We start from the raw sequence: 23,186 nt of genomic DNA on the forward strand, positions 1-23,186 counted from the left end.
CAACCACATGTACAACATGTCCAGTACCAGACAGGGGAAACTCCAACCACATGTACAACATGTCCAGTACCAGACAAGGGAAACTCCAACCACATGTACAACATGTCCAGTACCAGACAGGGGAAACTCCAACCACATGTACAACATGTCCAGTACCAGACAAGGGAAACTCCAACCACATGTACAACATGTCCAGTACCAGACAGGGGAAACTCCAACCACAAGTACAACATGTCCAGTACCAGACAGGGGAAACTCCAACCACATGTACAACATGTCCAGTACCAGACAGGGGAAACTCCAACCACATGTACAACATGTCCAGTACCAGACAGGGGAAACTCCAACCACATGTACAACATGTCCAGTACCAGACAGGGGAAACTCCAACCACATGTACAACATGTCCAGTACCAGACAAGGGAAACTCCAACCACATGTACAACATGTCCAGTACCAGACAGGGGAAACTCCAACCACATGTACAACATGTCCAGTACCAGACAGGGGAAACTCCAACCACATGTACAACATGTCCAGTACCAGACAGGGGAAACTCCAACCACATGTACAACATGTCCAGTACCAGACAGGGGAAACTCCAACCACATGTACAACATGTCCAGTACCAGACAAGAGAAACTCCAACCACATGTACAACATGTCCAGTACCAGACAGGGGAAACTCCAACCACATGTACAACATGTCCAGTACCAGACAGGGGAAACTCCAACCACATGTACAACATGTCCAGTACCAGACAGGGGAAACTCCAACCACATGTACAACATGTCCAGTACCAGACAGGGGAAACTCCAACCACATGTACAACATGTCCAGTACCAGACAAGGGAAACTCCAACCACATGTACAACATGTCCAGTACCAGACAGGGGAAACTCCAACCACATGTACAACATGTCCAGTACCAGACAGGGGAAACTCCAACCACATGTACAACATGTCCAGTACCAGACAGGGGAAACTCCAACCACATGTACAACATGTCCAGTACCAGACAGGGGAAACTCCAACCACATGTACAACATGTCCAGTACCAGACAAGGGAAACTCCAACCACATGTACAACATGTCCAGTACCAGACAGGGGAAACTCCAACCACATGTACAACATGTCCAGTACCAGACAGGGGAAACTCCAACCACATGTACAACATGTCCAGTACCAGACAGGGGAAACTCCAACCACATGTACAACATGTCCAGTACCAGACAGGGGAAACTCCAACCACATGTACAGCATGTCCAGCACCAGACAGAGGAAACTCCAACCACATGTACAGCATGTCCAGCACAGGGCTATACTGTTCTCACAGCCATAGGCTAAGCCAACACTATAAATAACCTTTGGGAAGAGGTTGTGAGGTGTTTTGTTACAGATCACATTACGGTCAAGGTTTCATTCCATTCTCTTTTAGACAGAGGCAAGCTTTCAGTTGCTCACATAAATGTACTAAAACCATGAGCTGAAGAATAATATTTTAACAGCTTTCTTGTAAATTGAGGTTTAAATCATTGTTAGGCTAATAATAACTACAACAAATAAGAGGACAGAAGCAGAGGTAAATAAATAAAGTATACACTTTTTTTATTACAAAAGTGCATCAATGACATCTGTGATGCAATTTGCAGGTTAGAAAATGTCACATCTATAACATGACAGAAATAAAATGAGATTCCATTAATAATCACAGCTACTGAATGTAGGCTAGGTCAATAATATGGACAGTTAATAAAATGTATTTACATAAATCAAAACCCAATAATCACACACATTTTGATGTACAACTTTTTAGTAAGGACATTTACAACTGAAATATTATCAAATAGGTTCATAACCAAGCTGGTAAGTGTTTGGACCTTCTGTGGCTTTGCCAACAAATTGGAAAGTAACTTTTGTCACTCATCTTAAAAACTGATGTTATTGCTCTGAAATTCATATTTAAAAAGAGAACTGAAAACGTCAGACTGCATACTTAGGTACAGACAACTGTTAACAGTTGGCACTGACAGTCTTTATTTTTATCTGAAGTATTCCTGATGAACTTTAAAGACCCTGTATGAGCGTGTGGGTCTTGAGGAGTGGGTCCTCAATAGGCACGTGTCTTTATCTTTAGAAATATATCTTTAATATTTCCATAAGACCTTGCCATTTTGGTCAAATGTAATTTAATTTCTGGCAATGCAGTAAAGTATGATTAATTAAAAAGGAAATGGCCCACGCTCGCTCACCATTAAAGACATACTGTATCATTATGTTATTCAAGCAACTGTTAAAAACGTGACATTTCGGCCTTCATCAATGACTTTCATCAGAAAAAGTATACAGAGGGAATGGACATGTATATATAGGCCCCTATGTCATAATTTTGTCAGGCTATTAATAGGTGCCTAAATAAAATAATATGTTTTTAATGGTGAGTGAGTGTTGCGCCTTTATCTTTTCAATGATGATCACATTTTTGTTAATGCACCACGCCTCATGTTGGTTGAGTGGCCTCCACTTCTTTCAATACAGTAATGTTTCAATTGCCAAAATGTCTGCAATAGCCATACCAGAGTCAGCAACGTGTGCCTGAACCTTTTCCTCCTCCTACCATTGCTCCTCAGGAGACCAGTCCTCTGGGAAGTCATTGTCATCATCAATCTCCTCTTCCTCGTCCTTTGGATCCTCCTCCTCCAGTTGCTCTTCTGTGACACCATCTTCCAATGACTCCACTACAACTAGCTGTTCTTCTGGCTCCTCTGTCACTTCCTTTTCCACTGATTCCTCCTGCTCCATTTCCTCCTCTTCAGCTTCCTGTCCCACTGCCTCCTCAGTAACGTCCTCCTCTTCAGCTTCCTGTTTCACTGCCCCCACAGTAATGTCCTCCTCTACCTCCTCCTCAGCAGGTTCTTCCTCTGTTACCTCCTGCTCCCGTTCCGCCATTTCCGAGGCCTCTGCCGCCTCGGAGTCTACTTCCTCTTGGCTGAGTGGACCACCATTCACCAGCTGAAAGACAGAGAACAATCCGTACTGTACATTCAAGAGGACACTCGAGCATGGGTCATCGTGTATGGTGTCTGAAAGAGTTACACACTTACAATGCGCCTCTCGGATATTAGTTATATATTAGTTTAACATTTTCAACCCTTTGTCGATAAAAGTATTTGCTTTTTTCTGATCACGCTTGTTTGGTGTTTACAGAACAGAGTGATCTATTAAGTCAACCTGAAGTTATACAATACTTGACTAACTTACTGTATGTGTCAGAAAGCAGATGTAATTACTTTTGTAAGAGCACTGTGTGTAAGTCTACACTATAAGCCTCAAAACCATGATGTTCTTTCATAAAAAAATTTGAAGATGAGGAATAGTTTTATTGTACGTTTTCCTTGCAGTCCACGGATACAGAAATATAATAATTAGCTGTGGTGGAAGAGGGGCCTACCTGGCTGTGAACAGCCTCCAGCTGCTCATCCAGGGACATGGTCACTAACTGCAGATGCTGCTCCAGAGCCTGGGACTTCTTGGCCTGCCATTCCTCCAGCAACTCCCTGAAACACACAGACAGAGACTCAATGAGCCATAGAATTTTAGAACCAACATATAGACTGGTATATTCTATCTAAGCATGTGACCTGACCAAGAAAAACCCTGTGTCTGTCAGGAAAAGCTCCTGCCTATAGTCATGAAAAATAAAGTACAGCCATCAAGTAACTTTCACTATTCATATAGCTAGTGAGTGAGTTCAAGCTTACTTGATTTCACCCACTTCCTGGTGGTTGTTATGAAGCACTACCCTCTGAAGACTCAGAAACTCTCTCAGTTCCCTCTGCTCAGTGACCTGTCCCACCAGCTGTGACATCAAGCCGTCCACCGTTGACACCTGCTCGTCCAGCCTGGATTTGATGTTGTCCACCGTGCTGGTCATCCGCTCCAAGCTCACTGCTAGCGCAGAGTTGGAGCTCGAAACGGCCGCCACGCTCTCCTTGACCGACTCAAAGTTGTCGCTCTTGTTCTTCATCGTGACCTGCAGGGCTGCGGAGGAGATGGCTACCTGCTGGAACTCAGCCAGCCTGGTGTTCATCTCGTTGTGGAGTGCCCATAACTGGGATTTGAGGTCGATGCTCTTCAACTGCTCTGACGTTGCCAGGGTAACCACCGCCTTCTGCTGGGCCTGTTTCTGAGCTGCCTCCAAAGCCAGTATCCTCTCCTCGATCAGACCTCCTGAGCTCATCTGGGCAGGGTTATAAAACAGATATCGGTTAAAGCTTGTGTTGCAGGGAAACAAGGTATAATCTTTATAGCAGATTTTGAGAAAGCATTTGATACGTCTAGAATTTGTTTATGTGCTTGAATTTCTTCAACTTTGGAGAGTCTCTCATAAGATGGGTAAAATTCATGTACAACAATCCTAAATAATAATAAATAAGGGTTACTTCTCTGAGAACTTTGAATTGCCAAGAGGCGTAAAACAAGGTTGCCCTCTGTCAGCATACCTATTTGTTATTGGCATTGAATTGTTAGATCTAATGATCACTACTCGCTACTCCTACTGCTCTCTCCTCGTCTGACCACGTGTTCTCGCATACCCCGAGAGCATCTGGTCAGCGGGGTGGTAGCACTGGAATCCTCATCTCTCCCAAGTGGACATTCTCTCTTTCTCCCCTGACCCATCTGTCTATCTCCTCCTTTGAATTCCATGCTGTCACAGTCACTAGCCCATTCAAGCTTAACATCCTTATCATTTATCGCCCTCCAGGTTCCCTTGGAAAGTTCATCAATGAGCTTGACGCCTTGATAAGTTCCTTTCCAGAGGATGGCTCACCCCTCACAATTCTGGGTGACTTTAACCTCCCTACGTCTACCTTTGACTGATTTTTCTCTGCCTCCTTCTTTCCACTCCACTCCTCTCCTCTTTTTACCTCACCCTCTCACCGTCTCCCCTACTCACAAGGCAGGCAATACGCTTGACCTCATCTTTACTAGATGCTGTTCTTCTACTAATCTCACTGCAACTCCCCTCCAAGTCTCCGACCACTACCTTGTATCCTTTTCCCTCTCGCTCTCCTCCAACACTACTCACTCTGCAACCCTACTCAGATGGTATTGCGCCGTAGCATCCTTCGCTCTCTCTCTCCTGCTACTCTCTCCTCTTCCATCCTATCATCTCTTCCCTCTGCTCAATCCTTCTCCAACCAATCTCCTGATTCTGCCTCCTCAACCCTCCTCTCCTCCCTTTCTGCATCCTTTGACTCTCTATGTCCCCTATCCTCCTGGCCGGCTCGGTCCTCCCCTCCTGCTCCGTGGCTTGACGACTCATTGCGAGCTCACAGAATAGGGCTCCGGGCAGCCGAGCGGAAATGGAGGAAAACTAGCCTCCTGCGGACCTGGCATCTTTTCACTCCCTCCTCTCCACATTATCTTCCTCTGTTTCTGCTGCTAAAGCCACTTTCTATCACTCTAAATTCCATGCATCTGCCTCTAACCCTAGGAAGCTCTTTGCCACCTTCTCCTCCCTCCTGAATCCTCCTCCCCCCCCCCCCCCCCCTCCTCCCTCTCTGCGGATGACAATGGTCAACCATTTTGAATAGAAGGTTGACGACATCCGATCCTCGTTTGTTAAGTCAAACAACACCACTGGTCCTGCCCACATTGCACTACCCTATGCTTTGACCTCTTTCTCCCCTCTCTCTCCAGATGAAATCTTGCGATTTGTGACGGCCGGCCACCCAACAACCTGCCCGCTTGACCCTATCCCCTCCTCTCCTCTCCAGACCATTTCCGGAGACCTTCTCCCTTACCTCACCTCGCTCATCAACTCATCCTTCACCGCTGGCTACGTCCCTTCCGTCTTCAAGAGAGCGAGAGTTGCACCCATTCTCAAAAAACCTACACTCGATCCCTCCGATGTCAACAACTACAGACCAGTATCTCTTCTTTCTTTTCTCTCCAAAACTCTTGAGCGTGCCGTCCTTGGCCAGCTCTCTTGCTATCTCACTCAGAATTACCTTCTTGATCCAAATCAGTCAGGTTTCAAGACTGGTCATTCAACTGAGACTGCTCTTCTCTGTGTCACGGAGGCTCTCCGCACTGCTAAAGCTAACTCTCTCTCCTCTGCTCTCATCCTTCTAGACCTATCTGCTGCCTTTGATACTGTGAACCATCAGATCCTCCTCTCCACCCTCTCCGAGTTGGGCATCTCCGGCGCGGCTCACTCTTGGATTGCGTCCTACCTGACAGGTCGCTCCTACCAGGTGGTGTGGCGAGAATCAGTCTCCGCACCACGTGCTCTCACCACTGGTGTCCCCCAGGGCTCAGTTCTAGGCCCTCTCCTATTCTCGCTAAACACCAAGTCACTTGGCTCTGTCATATCCTCACATGGTCTCCTATCATTGCTACGCAGACGACACTCAATTAATCTTCTCCTTTCCCCCTTCTGATAACCAGGTGGCAAATCGCATCTCTGCATGTCTGGCAGACATATCAGTGTGGATGACGGATCACCACCTCAAGCTGAACCTCGGCAAGACGGAGCTGCTCTTCCTCCCGGGGAAGGACTGCCCGTTCCATGATCTCACCATCACGGTTGACAACTCCATTGTGTCCTCCTCCCAGAGTGCTAAGCGCCTTGGCGTGACCCTGGACAACACCCTGTCGTTCTCCGCTAACATCAAGGCGGTGACCCGATCCTGTAGGTACATGCTCTACAACATTCGCAGAGTACGACCCTGCCTCACACAGGAAGCGGCGCAGGTCCTAATCCAGGCACTTGTCATCTCCCGTCTGGATTACTGCAACTCGCTGTTGGCGGGGCTCCCTGCCTGTGCCATTAAACCCCTACAACTCATCCAGAATGCCGCAGCCCATCTGGTGTTCAACCTTCCCAAGTTCTCTCATGTCACCCCGCTCCTCCGCACACTCCACTGGCTTCCAGTTGAAGCTTGCATCTGCTACAAGACCATGGTGCTTGCCTACGGAGCTGTGAGGGGAACGGCACCTCCGTACCTTCAGGCTCTGATCAGTCCCTACACCCAAAGAAGGGCACTGCGTTCATCCACCTCTGGCCTGCTCGCCTCACTACCTCTGTGGAAGCACAGTTCCCGCTCAGCCCAGTCAAAACTGTTCGCTGCTCTGGCACCCCAATGGTGGAACAAGCTCCCTCACGACGCCAGGACAGCGGAGTCAATCACCACCTTCAGGAGACACCTGAAACCCCACATCTTTAAGGAATACCTGGGATAGGATTAAGTAATCCTTCTAACCCTCCCCCCTACCCTCCCCTCCAAGAAATATATAGATGTACTATTGTAAAGTGGTTGTTCCACTGGATATCATATGGTGAATGCACCAATTTGTAAGTCACTCTGGATAAGAGCGTCTGCTAAATGACGTAAATGTAAAATGTAAATGATAACATTAAGGGGCTAAAAATGAAGGGAATAGAGACAAAAGTATTAATGGAATGGAAATGGCCCTCCACCAAACTGGAAGTCTTCCCGACTAGCTTGGAAAGACAGTACTGTGCAATATTGAAGAGCCCTCACTGCTGCTTGATCATCCTATTTTTACAACCTAATTGAGGAGAATAAGAACAATCCCCCCCAAAAAAGTATACTGTCGCAAAGCTAACTTAAAAGCAGCATTCAACAAGAGAGGTTGGCTTTCACTTCTGCAGTGATGAATTCATTAACTTCCTCATTAGAAAGAAAATTATGAACTACTTTTTGAATCTGCATATTTCTCCAAAGCTCAGTTGTCCTGTATCTCTTGACACATTCATGAAAACAGTCATGGCCTCTAAACCCTCAAGCTGCATACTGGACCATATTCTAACTAAACTACTGAAAGAGCTACTGCCTGTGCTTTGCCCTCTTATGTTGAACATAACAAATGGCTCCTTATCCATTGGATGGGTACCAAACTCACTAAAAGTGGCAGTAATAAAGCCTCTCTTGAAAAAGCCAAAACTTGACCTGGAAAATTTTAAAAACTATCGGTCTATATCGAATCTCCCATTCCTCAAAAACATTTTTTTACTCACTGCCTTCCTCAAGACAAATAATGTATACAAAATGCTTCAGTCATAGCACTGAGACTGCATTCGTGAAGGTGGTAAATTACCTTTTAATAGCGTCAGATCAAGGCTTTCCATCTGTCATCGTGCTCCTAGGCCTTAGTGCTGCTTTTGACACCATCGATCACCACATTATTTTGGAGAGATTAGAATCCCTAATTGGTCTACACATACAAGTTCTAGCCTGGTTTAGATCTTATCTGCTGGAAAGATATCAGTTCGTCTCTGTGGATGGTTTGTCCTCTGACAAATAAATTGTACGTTTCGGCGTTCCTCAAGGTTCCATTTTAGGACCACTTGTTTTCACTATATATTATACTTCTTGGTGATGTCATTCAGAAACACAATGTCAACTTTCACTGCTATGTAGACGACACACAGCTGTACATTTCAATGAAACATGGTGAAGCCCCAAAATTGCCTAACCTGGAAGTCTGTGTTTCAGACATAATGAAGTGGATGCAGCAAATGTTTTACTTTAAAACTCGGACCAAACAGAAACGCTAGTTCTAGATCCTAAGAAACAAAGAGATCTGCTTTTGGATCTGACAATTAATCACGGTGGTTGTACAGTGACCTCGGCGTTACTCTGGACCCTGATCTCTCTTTTGACGAACATATCAAGAATATTTCAAGGACTGATTTTTTTCCATCAAATCTGAAACTTTTTGTCCAAAAATGATGCAGAAAAGCTAATCCATGCTTTTGTCACTTCAAGATTAGACTACTGCAATGCTATACTATCCAGCTACCCGGATAAAGAACTAAATCTACTTCAGTTAGTGCTAATCACGGCTGCTAGAATCTTGACTAGAACCCAAAAATGTGATCATATTACTCCAGTGCCAGCCTCTCTATAATGGCTTCCTGTTAAGGCTAGGGCTGATTTCAAGGTTTTACTGCTAACCTACAAAGCATTACATGGGCTTGCTCCTACCTATCTCTCCGATTTGGTCCTGCCGTACATACCTACATGTATGCTATGGTCACAAGATGTAGACCTCCTTATTGTCCCTAGAATTTCTAAGCAAACAGCTGGAGGCAGGACTTTCTCCTATTGAGCTCCATTTTTATGGAATGGTCTGCCTATCCATGTGAAAGACACAGACTCGGTCTTAACCTTTAAGTCTTTACTGAAGACTCATCTCCTCAGTACGTCCTATGATTGAGTGTAGTGGTGTGTTGGCTGTGCTTTGGCAAAGTGGGTGGGGTTATATGCTGCCTGGTTGGCCCTGTCCGGGGTTAGCGTCGGTTGGGCACACAGTGCCCCACGACCCACCCCTGTCTCAGCCTCCAGTACCTATGCTGCAATAGTCTATGTAACGGGGGGCTAGGGTCAGTCTGTTATATCTGGTGTAATTATCCTGTCTTATCTGGTGTACCATGTGAATTTAATTATGCTCTCTCTAATTCTTTCTCTTTCACTCCCTCCCCTCCCGGAGGACCTGAGCCCCAGGACCATGCCTCAGGACTACCTGGCCTGATGACTCCTGGCTGTCTCCAGTCCGGCCGTGATTGGGAGTCCCTTAGGGTGGCGCACAACTGGCCCAGCGTCGTCCGGGTTTGGCCTTGATGGCCATGTACTGGCCACCCATCAGAGCCTCGTTCCACTCTAGGTTTATTCCTAAGCTCCTTGCTTTTCTAGGGAGTTTTTCTAGCCACCGTACTTCTACATCTGCGTTGCTTGCTGTTTGGGATTTTAGGCTGGGTTTCTGTATAGCACTTTGTGACATCTGCTGATGTAAAAAGGGCTTTCTAAATACATTTGATTGATTTTGATTGATGTACGCCGATGAGTCAAGTTCTCGAGTCCTCAATCTTCAACTTTGAAAGGCCTCATTGAGGACCTGGATAATTTCTCCAGTTTCTATGGACTAAGGACTTCTATGGACAATGGACTTGTCATTGTAGTTGATAAGGGCGTGGTAGGGGGTGTTTGTTTTGTGGGGGTTTTGTCTAGGGGATTTTGTGTTCTAGTTTTCATTTTCTATGTTCTGTTTTCCAGGTTTGGCGAGTGTGGTTTCCAATCAGAGGCAGGTGTCTTTCGTTGTCTCTGATTGGAAGCCATACTTAGGCAGCCTGTTTTCCTTTGGGTTTTGTGGGTGGTTGTTTTCTCGTATAGTGCTTGTGTCCTTACGGAACTGTTGTTTGGCATTCGTTTATATTTTGTTTAAGTGTTCTCTTATAACAAATAAAGAAGATGAGCATGATACCCGCTGCGCCTTGGTCTAGCTTTTACGACGCACCTGACAACAGCTATTAACTTTGTGATTGAACACTTTGCAAAACAGATACAGTAGAATCTTGAAACCGTGGAGAGGGAAACACCTATTCACGGGAATATTACACTAATTCATTCTGTAGTGATTTCGCAGTTTAGATATTTATTCGATTCCCGATTCCCGGTCGGAATATTATCGCTTTTTTATGAGAAAAATGGCATAAAAATTGATTTTAAACAGCGGTTGACATGCTTCGAAGTACGGTAATGGAATATTTAGCATTTTTTTGTCACGAATTGCGCCATGCTCGTCACTCTTATTTACCCTTTCGGATAGTGTCTTGAACGCACGAACAAAACGCCGCTGTTTGGATATAACTATGGATTATTTTGAACCAAACCAACATTTGTTATTGAAGTAGAAGTCCTTGGAGTGCATTCTGACGAAGACAGCAAAGGTAATAACATTTTTCTTATAGTAAATGTGACTTTTCTGAGTGCTAAACTTGCTGGGTGTCTAAATAGCTAGCCCTGTGATGCCGGGCTATCTACTGAGAATATTGCAAAATGTGCTTTCACCGAAAAGCTATTTTAAAATCGGACATATCGAGTGCATAGAGGAGTTCTCTATCTATAATTCTTAAAATAATTGTTATGCTTTTTGTGAACGTTTATCGGGATTAATTTGAGGTGAGGCAGTGTTCGGTGGGAATGCTAGTCACATGCTAGTTACATGCTAATGTAAAAAGCTGGTTTTTGATATAAATATGAACTTGATTGAACAAAACATGCATGTATTGTGTAACATAATGTCCTAGGGTTGTCATCTGATGAAGATCATCAAAGGTTAGTGCTGCATTTAGCTGTGGTTTGGGTTTATGTGACATTATATGCTAGCTTGAAAAATGGGTGTCTGATTATTTCTGGCTGGGTACTCTGCTGACATAATCTAATGTTTTGTTTTCGTTGTAAAGCCTTTGTGAAATCGGACAGTGTGGTTAGATTAACGAGAGTCTTGTCTTTAAAATGGTGTAAAATAGTCATATGTTTGAAAAATTGAAGTTTTTGCATTTTTGAGGTTTTTGAATAACGCGCCACGGGATTACACTGGCTGTTACGTAGGTGGGACGATTTGGTGCCACCTATCCTAGAGAGGTTAAAGCCTACATTGTACTGAAATTGTACTTAAATCCAAATTGGTTTTCTAGCAAGCTACTATGAGAGGCCCATCCTATGTGTAAGATTGGTCTCTTTGCTTTTTTGCAGATGAAAACCTTACATTTTCGGTGGCTTGACAATGGATCCCTGTTTAAAGTATCCTCCTTTTTAAATGGTTGGCTACAATTTAAATTTCAAAATCAGTTTCACTTAAAGTCAAAAGGTTTGACAGCAATACCGCATAAATCAAGTCAGTTGGGAACAGGTTTTTAATGTCCCCATACCTTGGCATCGGGTCTATGAACTGACATGTAAAACAACAATTGACACATCAATCAGTTTGTTACAACTTAAGCTATTATATAAAACACTTGCTACAAAAAGAATGCTCAATATATGGGGCATTGAACAGTCAGCCTTGTGCAGATTCTGCCACGAGGAAACAGAATCAATAGATAATTTTTTCTGCTGCTGTCCATCAGTGGACCCTGGCTGTGGACCCTCTCTAAAATTATCTTCCTTAAATTGTTGCAACTCCTTTACTAGCCTGTTCAACCTCTCTTTCGTATCGTCTGAGATTCCCAAAGATTGGAAAGCTGCCGCGGTCATCACCCTCTTCAAAGGGGGTGACACTAATATCTATCCAGCCTGTCTTTCTAAGGTCTTCGAAAGCCAAGTTAACAAACAGATTACCGTCCATTTCGAATCCCAACGTACCTTCTCCGCTATGCAATCTGGTTTCAGAGCTGGTCATGGGTGCACCTCAGCCACGCTCAAGGTCCTAAATGACATCATAACCGCCATTGATAAGAGACATTACTGTGCAGCCATATTCATCGACCTGGCCAAGGCTTTCGACTCTGTCAATCACCACATTCTTATTGGCAGACTCGACAGCCTTGGTTTCTCAAATGATTACCTTGCCTGGTTTACCAACTACTTCTCTGATAGAGTTCAGTGTGTATGTCACGTCCTGACCATAGAAAGCTATTATTTTCTATGGTAGAGTAGGTCAGGGCGTGACAGGGGTTTTTGTCTAGTTTATTTTATGTCTATGTTGGTTCTAGTTTCTTTTTTCTATGTTGGGGATTTTGTCTAGTTTCTGTATTTCTATGTGGGGGTTCTAGTTTCTGTATTTCTATGTTGTTTTTTGGGGGGATGATCTGCAATTAGAGGCAGCTGGTCATCATTGTCTCTAATTGGGGATCATATTTAAGTTGTTGTTTTTCCCACTAGGTTTGTGGGAGATTGTTTTGAGTTAGTGTATGTTTCACCTCTTAGTCATGGTTTGTTGTTTTGTTTATTCGTTTATTTATATGTCTTGCATAGTTTCACTGTGATAATAAAATGTGGAACGATATACACGCTGCGCCTTGGTCTCCTCCTTCATCGTATGACAACCGTGACAGAATTTCCCACCACAAAAAGACCAAGCAGCGTGCCCAGGAGGAGCAGGGATCCTGGGCCCGGGAGAAGAGAGAGTGGAGGACGTCCTGGACCTGGGAGGAGGTAATGGCAGGGGACAAGACCCTGCCATGGAAGCAGGTGGAGACAGCGAGAGAGGAACGGCAACGATATGAGGAATTAGCACGGCAACGACGGAAGCACGAGAGGAGATTGGCAGAGTCAGGGTGGAGACCTGAGCCAACTCCCCGTGCTTACCGTGGGGAGCAGGTGAACAGTCAGGCACCATGTTATGCTGTGATGCGCACTATATCTCCAGTGCGCATTCATAGCCCGGTGCGCTCTCTGCCTGCGCCCCGCATTTGCCGTGCTAGAGTGGGCATTCAGCCAGGATGGACTGTACCGGCTCAGCGCTCCTGGTCTCCAGTACGCCTCCTTGGTCCAGGATATCCTTCGCCAGCTCTACGCACTGTGTCGCTAGTACGCCTTCACAGCCCAGTTTGTCCTGTGCCAGCGCCCCGCACTTGCCGGGCTAAACTGAGCATCCAGCCAGGATGGGTTGTGCCAGCCATACGCTCTAGACCTCCAGTGCGCCTCCATGGTCCAGTGTGTTCTGCGCTGGCTCTACACACTATGCCTTCAGTGCGCCTTCATAGCCCAGTGCGTCCCGTGCCAGCTCTCCACACACACCGAGCTAAAATGGGCATCCAGCCAGGGCGAGTTGTGCCAGCCCTATGCTCCAGACCTCCAGTGCGTCTCCCCAGTCTGGTGAGACCTGTTCCGGCTCCACGTAAGAAGCATCCAGTGATGATCCATGGCACGAAGCCTCCAGTGATGATCCATGGCCCGGAGCCTGTAGTGATGATCCATGGCATGAAGCCTCCAGTGATAATCCATGGCCCGGAGCCTCCAGTGATAATCCATGGCAAGAAGCCTCCAGTTATGATCCATGGCGCGGAGCCTGCAGTGACGATCCATGGCACGGAGCCTGCAGCGACGGTCCCCGGTGCGGAGCCTCCAGCGAAGGTTCCCTGTATGGAGCCTCCAGCGAGGGTCCCCAGTACGGAGCCTCCAGCGAGGGTCCCCAGTACGGAGCCTCCAGCGACGGTCTCCAGAATGGAGCCTCCAGCGATGGTCCCCAGTACGGAGCCTCCAGCGATGGTTCCCAGTCCGGAGCCTCCAGCGACGGTTCCCAGTCCGGAGCCTCCAGTGACGGTCTGCAGTCCGGAGCCTCCAGTGACGGTCTGCAGTCCGGAGTCTCCAGCGACGGTCTGCAGTCCGGAGTCTCCAGCGACGGTCTGCAGTCCGGAGTCTCCAGCGACGGTCTGCAGTCCGGAGTCTCCAGCGGCGGTCTGCAGTCCAGAGCCTCCGGCGATGATCCACGGTCCGGTGACTCGAAAGCGGAGGGATCAGCTGGCGGAGCAGGGGCTATGTCCCGAACCGGAGCCGCCTCCTATGCTGGCGGATAAGCAGGATGTGAGGGTTCTTTGTCCCGCACCAGAACCGCATCCGATGCAGGAGGATCCGCGGGATGTGAAGGATCTTCATCCTGCACCAGAGCTGCCACCAACATTAGACACCCACCCTAACCCTCCCTGTATTTTTTTGTTGTGTAAGGTTGTGCGTTCGGAGTCCGCACCTTTGGGAGGGGTACTGTCACGTCCTGACCATAGAAAGCTTTTATTTTCTATGGTAGAGTAGGTCAGGGCGTGACAGGGGGTTTTGTCTAGTTTATTTTATGTCTATGTTGGTTCTAGTTTCTTTTTTCTATGTTGGGGGTTTTGTCTAGTTTATGTATTTCTATGTGGGGTTCTAGTTTATGTATTTCTATGTTGTTGTTTTTTGGGATGATCTCCAATTATAGGCAGCGGGTCATCGTTGTCTCTAATTGGGGATCATATTTAAGTTGTTGTTTTTCCCACTAGGTTTGTGGGAGATTGTTTTGTTAGTGTATGTTGCACCTCTTCGTCACGGTTTATTGTTTTGTTTATTAGTTTATTTATATGTCTTGCATAGTTTCACTGTTATAATAAAATGTGGAACGATATACACACTGCACCTTGGTCTTCTCCTTCATCGTACGACAACTGTGACAGTGTCAAATCGGAGGGCCTGTTGTCCAGACCTCTGGCAGTCTCTATGGGGGTGCCAAAGGGTTCAATTCTCGGGCAGACTCTCCTCTTTGTATACATTAATGATGTCGCTCTTGCTGCTGGTGATTCTCTGATCCACCTCTACGCAGACGACACCATTCTGTATACTTCTGGCCCCTCTTTGGACATTGTGTTAACCTGTTAGGGCTAGGGGGCAGTATTGACACGGCTGGATAAAAAAAGTACCTGATTTAATCTGGTTACTACTCCTGCCCAGTAACTAGAATATGCATATAATTATTGGCTTTGGATAGAAAACACTCCAAAGTTTCTAAAACTGTTTGAATGGTGTCTGTGAGTATAACAGAACTCAAATGGCAGGTCAAAACCTGAGAAGATTCTGTACAGGAAGTACCCTGTCTGACCATGTCTTGGCCTTCTTTGCCATCTCTATCCATTACAAAGGATCTCTGCTGTTACGTGACACTTCCTACGGCTCACATGGTCTCTCAGAAGGCGGCAAAAAGCTGAATCGTGGCTTTGCAGGCTCTGGCTGAAAAAAAGTAGCGCGTTTGGGTAATGGCTGGTTACAGTGCTGTGAGACTCAGGCTCGTGCCCGCGTCGACCGAAAGCTTTGTTTTCTTTCCTCTGTTTACCTAAAAGGAGATTCCCGGTCGGAATATTATCGCTTTTTTACGAGAAAAATGGCATAAAAATGGATTTTAAACAGCGGTTGACATGCTTCGAAGTACAGTAATGGAATATTTCGAATTTTTTTGTCACGAATTGCGCCATGCTCGCGACCCTGATTTACCATTTCGGATAGTGTCTGGAACGCACGAACAAAACGCCGCTATTCGGATATAACGATGGATTATTTTGGACCAAACCAACATTTGTTATTGAAGTAGCAGTCCTGGGAGTGCATTCTGACGAAGACAACAAAGGTAATCAAACTTTTGTAATAGTAAATTGGAGTTTGGTCAGGGCTAAACTTGGTCGGTGTCTAAATGGCTAGCCGTGATGGCTGGGCTATCTACTGAGAATATTGCAAAATGTGCTTTCACCGAAAAGCTATTTTAAAATCGGACACCTCGATTGCACAAAGGAGTTCTGTATCTATAATTCTTAAAATAATTGTTATGTTTTTTGTGAACGTTTATCGTGAGTAATTTAGTAAATTCACCGGAGGTTTGCTAGTTCTGAACGTCACATGCTAATGTGAAAAGCTGGTTTTTGATATAAATATGAACTTGATTGAACAAAACATGCATGTATTGTATAACATAATGTCCTAGGTGTGTCATCTGATGAAGATCATCAAAGGTTAGTGCTGCATTTAGCTGTCATCTGGGTTTTTGTGACATTATATGCTAGCTTGAAAAATGGGTGTCTGATTATTTCTGGCTGGGTACTCTGCTGACATAATCTAATGTTTTGCTTTCGTTGTAAAGCCTTTTTGAAATTACTCACGATAAACATTCACAAAAAACATAATTATTTTAAGAATTATAGATACAGAACTCCTTTATGCAATCGCGGTGTCCGATTTTAAAATAGCTTTCCGGTGAAAGCACATTTTGCAATATTCTGAGTAGATAGCCTGGGCATCACAGGCTAGCTATTTTGACACCCACCAAGTTTGGCACTCACCAAACTCAGATTTACTATAAGAAAAATTGGATTACCTTTGCTGTTCTTCGTCAGAATGCACTCCCAGGACTTCTACTTCAACAACAAATGTTGGTTTGGTTCCAAATAATCCATAGTTATATCCAAATAGCGGCGTTTTGTTTGTGCGTTCAAGACACTATCCGAAGGGTCACGAAGGGTGACGCGACGCCGCATTTCGTGACAAAAAAATTCAAAATATTCCATTACTGTACTTCGAAGCATGTCAAACGCTGTTTAACCTCTCTGGGGCAGGCGGGACGAATTCGTCCCACCTACGTAACAGCCAGTTGAATCCTGTGGCGCGATTTTCAAAACCTTTGAAATGCTATTACTTCAATTTCTCAAACATATGACTATTTTACAGCTATTTAAAGACAAGACTCTCGTTAATCTAACCACACTGTCCGATTTCAAAAAGGCTTTACAACGAAAGCAAAACATTCGATTATGTCAGCAGAGTACCAAGCCAGAAATAATCAGACACCCATTTTTCAAGCTAGCATATAATGTCACAAAAACCCAGAAGACAGCTAAATGCAGCACTAACCTTTGATGATCTTCATCAGATGACAACCCTAGGACATTATGTTATACAATACATGCATGTTTTGTTCAATCAAGTTCATATTTATATCAAAAACCAGCTTTTTACATTAGCATGTGACGTTCAGACCTAGCATACCCCCCGCAAACTTCCGGCGAATTCACTAACAATTTACTAAATTACTCACGATAAACGTTCACAAAAAGCATAACAATTATTTTAAGAATTATAGATACAGAACTCCTCTATGCACTCGATATGTCCGATTTTAAAATAGCTTTTTGGTGAAAGCACATTTTGCAATATTCTAAGTACATAGCCCAGCCATCACGGGCTAGCTATTTAGACACCCGGCAAGTTTAGCACTCACCAATATCAGATTTACTATTATAAAAGTTTGATTACCTTTTGTTGTCTTCGTCAGAATGCACTCCCAGGACTGCTACTTCAATAACAAATGTTGGTTTGGTCCAAAATAATCCATCGTTATATCCGAATAGCGGCGTTTTGTTCGTGCGTCCCAGACACTATCCGAAATGGTAAATCAGGGTCGTGCGCATGGCGCAATTCGTGACAAAAAAAATCTAAATATTCCATTACCGTACTTCGAAGCATGTCAACCGCTGTTTAAAATCCATTTTTATGCCATTTTTCTCGTAAAAAAGCGATAATATTCTGACCGGGAATGTCCATTTAGCTAAACAGAGGAAAGAAAACAAAGCTTTCGGTCGACGCGGGCGCGTGCCTGAGTCTCACAGTACTGTAACCAGCCACTACCCAAACGCGCTACTTTGTTTCAGCCAGAGCCTGCAAAGCCACGATTCAGCGTTTTGCCGCCTTCTGAGAACCTATGGCAGCCGTAGGAAGTGTCACGGGACAGCTAAGATCCTCACGCTTCAATAAACAGAGACAAGAAGAACGACACCTTGTCAGACAGGCCACTTCCTGCATGAAATCTTCTCAGGTTTTTGCCTGCCATATGAGTTCTGTTATACTCACAGACACCATTCAAACAGTTTTAGAAACTTTAGGGTGTTTTCTATCCAAAGCCAATAATTATATGCATATTCTAGTTACTGGGCAGGAGTAGTAACCAGATTAAATCGGGTACGTTTTTTATCCAGCCGTGTCAATACTGCCCCTAGCCCTAACAGGTTAAAATCAATTTTTATGCGATTTTTCTCGTAAAATAGCGATAATATTCCGACCGGGAGTCGTTGTTTTCGTTCAAAGACTCAAAGTTGAAAATGGAGTCGTCTCGTGCACGCGTGCGCCCGTCTCATTGTTCTCAGATCGACCACTATCCAAATGCGCTACTGTTTTTCAGCCAGAGACTGCAGAGTCATCATTCAACGTTCTGGCGCCTTCTGAGAGCCTATGGGAGCCTTAGAAAGTGTCACGTTACAGCAGAGATCCTCTGTTTTGGATAGAGATGACAAAGAAGGCCAAGAAATGGTCAGACAGGGTACTTCCTGTACAGAATCTTCTCAGGTTTTGGCATGCCATTTGAGTTCTGTTATACTCACAGACAGCATTCAAACAGTTTTAGAAACTTTGGAGTGTTTTCTATCCAAAGCTACTAATTATATGCATATTCTAGTTTCTGGGCAGGAGTAATAACCAGATTAAATCGGGTACGTTTTTTATCCGGCCGTGAAAATACTGCCCCCTATCCATAACAAGTTAAATGCAAGTAAAACTAAATGCATGCTATACAATCGATCACTGCCCGCACCTGCCCGTCCGTCCAGCATCACTACTCTGGACGGCTCTGACTAAGAATACGTGGACAACTACAAATACCTAGGTTAGACTGTAAACTCCTTCCAGACTCACATTAAGCATCGACAATCCAAAATGAAATCTAGAATCGGTTTCCTATTTCACAACAAAGCATCCTTCACTCATGCTGCCAAACATGCCCTCGTAAAACTGACCATCCTACCGATCCTCGACTTCGGCGATGTCATCTATAAAATAGCCTCCAGTTTAGCCTCAGTGATGTACTGGGCCGTACGCACTACCCTCTGAAGTGCCTTGCGGTCTCAACCTGCTCCACTACAGCCCCGTCGATGAGAATGGGGGCGTGCTCGGTGCTCCTTTTCCTGTAGTACACAATCATCTCCTTAGTCTTGGTTACGTTGAGGGATAGGTTGTTATTCTGGCACCACCCGGCCAGGTCTCTGACCTCCTCCCTATAGGCTGTCTCGTCGTTGTCGGTGATCAGATCTACCACTGTTGTGTCATCTGTAAACTTAATGATGGTGTTGGAGCTGTGCCTGGCCATGCAGTCATGGGTGAACAGGGAGTACAGGAGTGGACTGAGCACGCACCCCTGGGGAGCTCCAGTGTTGAGGATCAGCGTGGCAGATGTGTTGCCACCTACCCTCACCACCAGGGGGCGGCCCGTCAGGAAGTCCAGGATCCAGTTGCAGAGGGAGGTGTTTAGTCACAGGGTCCTTAGCTTAGTGATGAGCTTTGAGGGTACTATAGTGTTGAACGCTGAGCTGTAGTCAATGAATAGCATTCTCACATAGTTGTTCCTTTTGTCCAGATGGGAACGGGCAGTGTGAAGTGCAATAGAGATGGCATCATCTGTGGATCTGTTTGGGCTGGTATGCAAATTGGAGAGGGTCTAGGGTTTCTGGGATAATGGTGTTGATGTGAGCCATTACCAACCTTTCAAAGCACTTCATGGCTACGGATGTGAGGTTGCCTTTGTGTTCTTGGGCACAGGGACTATAGTGGTCTGCTTGAAACATGTTGGTATTACAGACTCAATCAGGGACATGTTGAAAATGTCAGTGAAGACACCTGCCAGTTGGTCAGCACATGCCCGGAGCACACGTCCTGGTAATCCGTCTGGCCCCGCAGCCTTGTGTATGTTGACCTGTTTAAAGGTCTTACTCACGTCGGCTATGGAGACACAGTCGTCCGGAACATCTCATGCTCTCATGCATGCCTCAGTGTTGCTTGCCTTGGAAGCGAGCATAGAAGTGATTTAGCTCGTCTGATAGGCTCGTGTCACTGGGCAGCTCGCGGCTGTGCTTCCCTTTGTAGTCTGTAATAGTTTGCAAGCCCTGCCACATCCAACGAGCGTTGGAGCCGGTGTAGTATGATTCAATCTTAGCCCTGTATTGACGCTTTGCCTGTTTGATGGTTCGTCGCAGGGCAGGGCATGTTGCAGTTACATTGTTATATCGGTGTAGTTACACTGCAATTCTGAGGAAAACAAGTTGTGGTATTGAGTAGTTGTAATGGCAATATTTAAGATGAATAAGGTTAATTCATTTTAGAGTGATTAAAACAATGTTTAGCATATTTCTGCATTTTACCTTTCTGTAATACACATGATTTCCAGTGTTCTGTTTGGGAGAGTTGAGGTGATTATGTGATTCTGTGATTCTGTAGCAGCTTACAAAGCCAATGCATTTTCTTTTGAATTCCTAACAAGCCTTTCTGTCTGGTGTTTCCTGAGCAGTTGTCTGCTGATTTAGGATGTAAGGGCCTTCTCAGAGACAGCTAGTTAGACATTTCTCTGCTTCTGTGCTGGAGGTGTCTCCCTGTTGCAACTTGTAAAAAACCAAATAGATTTTGATTGACCTTATCGGCAACTGCTCATCCCATTTATTGACTTAGAAATTACTATTCCAAGGAATAGGAAAATATTCTCCACATCCGTGCTGGACCAACAACAAACACCAAGAACTAAGAAAGAAAACCTACAATACTGTATTGCGGTTCTGGTTAGAGTGAAGAGGAATATATGCTGTTTTGTGCAGGCTTTCTGATTATGTTCATAAGCAAAGATTTTTCTCACTCACGTTTAATATCAGTTACCTACAAGGACATTCAGTCATACAGCTGTTTCTGGTTAGCCTGACAACTCATATTAAATCTTCCGCTGCTCTGTCTTTCGCTACATACTTTGGTCTGAGAATGCCATCATTTATGTTGTTTGTGCTGACGAGTGGCACGAGGGGTGTTGTATAAAACAAAGTCATCAGCGATTGGGTCGTCTCTAACCAATCACAGCATCCAAACCAATGACGAATTTTCAAACTGCCGCTTTACGCTTTACCCACATGTTTTCTGGCTCTGGCCCAACCTATTGGTTTCTGGATCAATCATACAGCCACCGAATGTGTTCGCATTCGGTAAAGGGTCGGGGATGTACTCAGATCCATTGCGGAGAAGAAACTAATGTCCATGGACGTGACGTAGCTTTTGGCCAGAGCAAGGAGTCTGGGTAGCCAGGCAAGCTGCTGGCATACAGGGCTGTGAAAATAGCTTGATAGTGTTAAAGGGTAGAGGGAGGCCCTGACTGATCTTTAAACAGCTGCTGCTGTTTGTTCTGTTGCTTAACAAATGTAATTTCCATTAATTTCAACATGTGTGGTTGGGAAACATGAGCATGAATGTGCAGACTGGTAGCATACTATATATAGATAGCTATCAAATCCAGTATGCATGTGTACAGTATAGGCCAGGGGTCCCCAATTACATTCAGCCATGGGCCAATTTTTCATTGAGCAGATGGTCAGAGGGCCGGAACATAGTTATAATCAATTTGTACACCGCAAATTGATCACAATAATCACAAACAGATATAGTATTTGACAAAAACAGAATTATTTCAAAACCTGTTTATATTGGGATATGACCACATATGCCTCTCAATTATGAGTGGGAATACTTGGTAATAGATTTCTGAAATTAAAATGACTTTGAGCTGATTTCCTAGTGATTTTATATTATTTTATGTCCATAAACAAACATTATTTGCTCAGAAAACCTACTGTGGAACTGTTATAGAACCTACTGTAGAACTATATGCTGTAGCGATGGGCATTCCAAGTGTTTTCGGTGAGCCGACTCATTTGGCTCAGATCACGTAAAAGAGACGGCTCATTTTTCCACTAACAGGGATGTAAACATATTTGTGCACAAAATCAGAGAAAAATAAGCTTTTACTGCATATGGAACATTTCTGGGATCTTTCATTTCAGCTCATGAAACATGGGACCACCAACACCTTACATGTTGAGTTTATATTTTAGTTCAGTGTATATTCTGTGACGGGAGGAATTGATACTAACAATACTTTCCTGTCCTTTCTCCTCAATGCTTTAATAACAACTCCAAAGCCCTTGTCATTCTCAGCCGGGCTCATTTGATTGACATTATTGCAAAGACCAACGATATAGCCTACTCATGATCATGTGACAATTTCACAATCAGATCAGTCCCTTACCTGTGCCTCTCTCATCCCCATCTGCTGCTGAAACTTGGTGATTCTTATTTGCATGGCCCTAAACGTTTCTGATAGCTGATCAATTGATTGTTGCTGTTGCAGGCAAAACCAGCCCGCAGATGCCCCTCCAATCGCGACCATAAGGAACAACATGCATGGCAGCGCAAGTTGATTCACTCTTCCTCGCGACTCGGACACTGGATGGGATTCTATTAAGAAAGAGTTGTCCTCGCGCTCTGGCTTGAAGTTGGCGGCAGTCTTTGATTTGCGCTTAGTCATTTCGGATACCTTGTTCCCCGGAGAGACTCACGTACACAGGAGACGGTGAGAATGATAGCTCTCGTCTTGCTCGAGATAAAGTGGTGCTTCGATTTATTAGGGTATGCTACTGTGCTCTCTCTACTCTGCAACACCCCGTTCATTCATTGGACATCGACTGAAGTCAGGCAAGTGTTCTAATGTTAGTATCAGAAGCGTGACACCCCCTCGTTGTGGTCGGAGTTGCTGTAGTAGCCTAGCGCTCAATGTGTTTTGTAATCGAATGTAACTTGCATACAATGTTTAAAGGCTACTGTCACGTGTTATACGCCTCTTTATTGAAGTTTGATCTGATATTATATGAACAATGTACGTTTTTTTTACACTTTTTCTATGACAACTCAGAAAATTCATGTAGGCCTATGGTCTTGTATATATTTTGACAGTTGAACATATTTAGGCCTTAGGAAAATGTATGTAAGAAATATATCAATGATT

The 23,186-nt window shown here is 44.7% G+C and overlaps 1 protein-coding gene across 1 annotated transcript; it reads right to left on the bottom strand.

Moving 5' to 3' along the window:
• Nucleotides 1–1,585: 1,585 nt before the first annotated feature.
• LOC106566020 (neurofilament medium polypeptide) lies at nucleotides 1,586–22,943 on the bottom strand. The gene is made up of 4 exons (XM_014133804.2): nucleotides 22,431–22,943; nucleotides 3,764–4,242; nucleotides 3,454–3,559; nucleotides 1,586–3,014 (listed from the first exon to the last, which is right to left on the bottom strand). The coding sequence occupies exons 1-4, from the start codon at nucleotides 22,707–22,709 to the stop codon at nucleotides 2,616–2,618; spliced, it is 1,263 nt and encodes a 420-aa protein (XP_013989279.2). The 5' UTR covers nucleotides 22,710–22,943; the 3' UTR covers nucleotides 1,586–2,615.
• Nucleotides 22,944–23,186: the final 243 nt, after the last annotated feature.

Source organism: Salmo salar, chromosome ssa12 (genome assembly GCF_905237065.1).
Source record: "Salmo salar chromosome ssa12, Ssal_v3.1, whole genome shotgun sequence".
In the NCBI taxonomy this organism is placed as follows: Eukaryota; Metazoa; Chordata; class Actinopteri; order Salmoniformes; family Salmonidae; genus Salmo; species Salmo salar.

What these genes read in the sequence shown, in the direction of transcription:
- LOC106566020 (XM_014133804.2), bottom strand. Translation starts at nt 22,709, where the DNA reads ATGACTAAGCGCAAATCAAAGACTGCCGCCAACTTCAAGCCAGAGCGC. An exon ending in TGGGGATGAGAGAGGCACAG is followed by an intron (nt 4,243 to 22,430) that starts GTAAGGGACTGA and finishes AACCCTGCCCAG; the next exon opens with ATGAGCTCAGGAGGTCTGAT. An exon ending in CAGGAAGTGGGTGAAATCAA is followed by an intron (nt 3,560 to 3,763) that starts GTAAGCTTGAAC and finishes TGTGTGTTTCAG; the next exon opens with GGAGTTGCTGGAGGAATGGC.